At 34.8% G+C, this 4205-nt stretch overlaps 1 protein-coding gene and 1 long non-coding RNA gene across 2 annotated transcripts in view; one reads left to right on the top strand and one right to left on the bottom strand.

Annotated features, from left to right (window-relative positions):
* LOC111743107 overlaps positions 1-4205 on the bottom strand; it is a 53457-nt gene that overhangs the window by 31054 nt on the left and 18198 nt on the right. The window lies entirely within an intron of this gene.
* RSBN1L (round spermatid basic protein 1 like) overlaps positions 1-4205 on the top strand; it is a 41929-nt gene that overhangs the window by 11385 nt on the left and 26339 nt on the right. Inside the window, exons 2-3 of the mRNA XM_011365218.2 lie at positions 556-813; positions 1132-1196. Coding sequence (XP_011363520.1) covers positions 556-813; positions 1132-1196 — 323 coding nt within the window. The remainder of the gene's footprint in view (positions 1-555; positions 814-1131; positions 1197-4205) is intronic.

Below are 4205 nucleotides of genomic sequence, written 5' to 3' on the forward strand. Positions count from 1 at the left end.
TCTTGTGAGGTCTTCAGTGGGAACTTCGTAAACTCTAGCGGTCTTAAAACAGCTCATTTTAGAGGCAAGAATAGTTTTCTAAGGAGGAAATATGGTAAAAAACTAAGGAATTGCTGTGTTTGTTGCTGTTATATTATGCAAGTATTTTCCTACTTTATGATTTCTAAATCTTGACATTATATGCCATTTTTAAGAACTTAGATAAATTAAAAAAGATGATATCTATCTATATCTGTATCTATATATATCAGTGGAAAACATCTGGAGGCCATTGTTCATATTGACCTTTGTTCAACTTTTCATTTCTGATTTTCTACATTTAAAATTTGAAGACGATGCTTTCAGAAACATTCATTACTTCAGTAAACACTGAATGAGCATCTGCACGTCAGAAAGGTGTAACTTTGTCTTAAGCCTGTGTGTGTGTAGAAAAGACAAAGAGACTGACTAAAATATAAACTTGATTCTGGGTAAACTTTATTATAAAACAGTTCCTAAAGCATGTTTTTTTAAGTAACCAAAATAAGGAGTTTCAAAAAAAATTTTTCCCAACAGGTGGAAAGGAGAAGCCAAAAACAAACGTAGAAGACTTACAAATTAAAAAGGTAAAGAAGAAAAAGAAAAAGAAACACAAAGAGAATGAAAAACGGAAGCGTCCAAAAATGTATAGCAAATCTATTCAAACCATCTGCTCAGGATTGCTATCTGATGTTGAAGATCATGAAACCAAAGGCATCCTAAATGATAACATAAAGGATTACAGTGGAAAGAATTTGGATACCAAGAACTATGATTCCAAAATTCCAGAGAACAGTGAGTTTCCATTTGTCTCATTAAAGGAGCCACGGGTTCAGAATAACCTCAAAAGGTTGGACACTTTGGAGTTCAAACAGCTCATTCATATTGAGCACCAGCCTAATGGAGGTGCATCAGTTATCCATGCCTACAGTAATGAACTCTCCCACCTGTCTCCTATGGAGATGGAGAGGTTTGCAGAAGAGTTTGTGGGTCTAGTGTTCAGTGAAAATGAAAACTCTGCAGCTTTTTATGTAATGGGTATTGTTCATGGGGCAGCTACCTATTTACCTGACTTTTTAGACTACTTTTCATTTAATTTTCCCAATTCACCAGTGAAAATGGAGATATTGGGAAAGAAGGATATAGAGACAACGACTATGTCCAATTTTCATGCTCAGGTAAGAGGATTTTAGTTTTTTAAAAAAGAAACTTTTTAATTATACATTTTACACAAGCTTCTGTTCTTTGTTTCTCATTTTGCTATAGGTTTGAAATAAAAAGGTAAGACTATAATGAAGCCTCTTGGGAATATTAAGAATAAATTACATTCTTGATGTGAACATCATAATTTAAATGTTTCTATTTATCTTTTTTCTTAAAAGTAATTAAGATTCTGTTGTCCTTTGTTGCAAGAATTTATCTTGGAAATGAAATGAATAAGATGAATTTAGCCATGTAGTTTGCAGTTCTAACAATAGTTCTCTTACCTAAAAATCACCTAAAATTATTTTCTTGGTTTATGTGATAATGCCTTAAAAGTGCTTAGCATTGGATTCATCACATAGTAGATGCTGAATAAATGCTGGCTATTAATATATTTTACAAGGGAATCGGTTAATTGTCTGACTGTGAGAAAGTTTACATGTCAGTGCATATATTGAGCTAATTTCCATTACCAGTCTTTCTCCATGGTGTAGAATGGATATTATTTTAGAAAGCAGAGGCAGAATCAGGTCTGCTGGCTTTTGAAAGTGAATGCGGGCCCACCTAAACAGCCAGTGCTATTGTCACCTATTTCAGATCAGGGACGGCTTAGGCCAAGAGATTAACTAAGTTTTCACATTTATTGTTGCTAAAATGTCTGATTTTCTAAGGAATAATTGACATTATTCTAGTTCGGAGGGAGGAAAAAAAGCAAAGAAATTCTCAAAGGGATCTAAGTGATCATCTATCCAACCTTTCTCAACTTACAGTTAAGCAAACAAACAGAGGTAGGAGTAACTTACTGTTTAAAGGTTGGCAGCAGTGCCAGGAGTAGAACAAAATCTTAATCTTTATCCAGGAATCTTTTCCTTATTCTGAGTGTGTGGGTGGGTGTGTGTGTGTGTGTGCGTGCGTGCGTGCGTGCGTGCGTGCATGCATGCCTATTATTTGATGTATTCAAGTTACAGTTTCTACCTTAAGTGATAGTCTGGATGTCCAGTCACATCCACACATACCAAACCTCCCTTTAATATGGTAGTATTAAAGTTTTAATGTATTGAGGAATTATTCCCTAATATAACATGTTTGAGAATTGGAATTTAAATATGTTTTTAGAGGAAAGAGAGTATAGAGTATCCATCGTTAGCCCTGTTATCTAGGATTCCAGAATGGTTAGTAATTTGTCAGAGGTTATACCTGAGTTTAGTGGTAGAACCAGACTGACATCTAGTAATGGTGTCTGCTATTTATTGAGTACTGACTATGTCAGGAACTGTTCTAAGCACTTTATAATTAATAACTCATTTAATTTTCATTACAGTTTAACTTTAGCAATGAGGAAGCAGATACAGTGAAAGAAAAATAACTTGTCCACAGTCCTTCGGTACTAGATCATTTGTCATTTATTATGTCTAAGTGCCAGGTTTTGCGGTAGGCCTCTTGACTTCCAATCCCATTCTTTTCCACTATATCATACTTTCTCGGGGGCGTACTATGCAAGTTTATTTTAGCCATCTTTCAAGTGTTATAATTCTTCTATTTGCTTTTATTTTATTTTTATTTAGTTTTTACATTTTATTTTTTATTTTTTAAATTTATTTTTATTTTATTTTTCTCTATATGCTTTTTTATTTTTTACTTTTAATTTTATTAAGTTTATTGGGGTAATATTGGGGTAATATTTACTTTTCATATAGCTTTTAAGGTTAAGAATCGTTAATTTTTATTAAATGATAAGATTTTTCATCTTAACTATGTAATAAGTACAACATGAAAACCATGCTTTTGTTATTAAATGAAATGACATGGTGAGAGTCCTTAATCTTGCCAGTATGTGGATAGGTGGGTCTCAAGTCCTTCTGAGAGCTGCCGACCCTGGTGCTTGGCTAATGCGTACTGTAGCACAGAGGAAAACCTAGGCAGATGTATCATCTTTGTTACCAGCTGTGGCTCTGGCCCGCTTCTATGCCACCTGTCAGCTGTAAGGACTGCTTTTACTAGTTTAGCTTTAGACTGAATGGTAGGAAGTTGCCTGTGCAAGGTCCATGTTCCTTTATTCCAAGACCCTTCATACCCACTCATTCATATAGTATAGGGAAGAATATCTAATGAAAAGCTGTCCTGAACAGTTCATTTGATATTTCCCCCATACTAAAGCCTTAATTTGTTTGTTTTTCTTTTTAAGAGTTTAGGAGACTACAGAAGTGTTTTCTGTGACTGGAGGGTAGCTTTGGGTTTGTCCTTACACACTGGCTTTATGAAACTAAATGGGATCCAAAGGAGAGCAGTAGGAGAAAAATTAGCATACTTATTGTTATTTAGTTTTATGTCAGATTTTTTGACTCTTCCACTAAAGCTCCATCTCTTAGCCTAATTTGTGGTATCCCTTCAGGAAGTGATTCTTTTTTTTTTTTTTTTTTGGTTATCTTGCTCTTCATTTTTTTTTAAATTTATTTAAATTAGTTTCAGGTATACAGTACATTGGTTAGACATCTATATAGTTCATAAAATGATACCCCCAATTGCTCCCTCCTTCCCCTGGCCTTCCACCTAGCCATCATATTAATGCTAATTGCATTCCCTGTGATGTGCTCCCCATTCCTGTGACCGTCCATCAGCTACTAATCTGTACTTCTTTAACCCTTCACCCCATTCTCCCATCCCTCCAACTGCTCCCCACTGTCTGTCACCAAATTGTCCACTATATTTGCGAGTCTGTTTTTGATTAGTTTGTTCTTTTTATTCCTTAGATTCCACATATAAGTGAAATCATGTAGTGTTTATCTTTCTCTGTCTGACTTAAATACCTTGTAGGTCCCTCAAAGCAATATCTTTCCATTCCCTTCCTTTTAGTTTGTGTGTGTCTTTTAATCTGAAGTGAGTCTTTTGTAGGCAGCATATGTAGGGGTCTTGTTTTCTTACCTTTCAGCCACTCTCCCTTTTGGTTGGAGCACTTAATTCTTTTCCATTTGAGGTACTTATTG

This window comes from Pteropus vampyrus, unplaced genomic scaffold, assembly GCF_000151845.1.
Source record: "Pteropus vampyrus isolate Shadow unplaced genomic scaffold, Pvam_2.0 Scaffold107, whole genome shotgun sequence".
Lineage (NCBI taxonomy): Eukaryota > Metazoa > Chordata > Mammalia > Chiroptera > Pteropodidae > Pteropus > Pteropus vampyrus.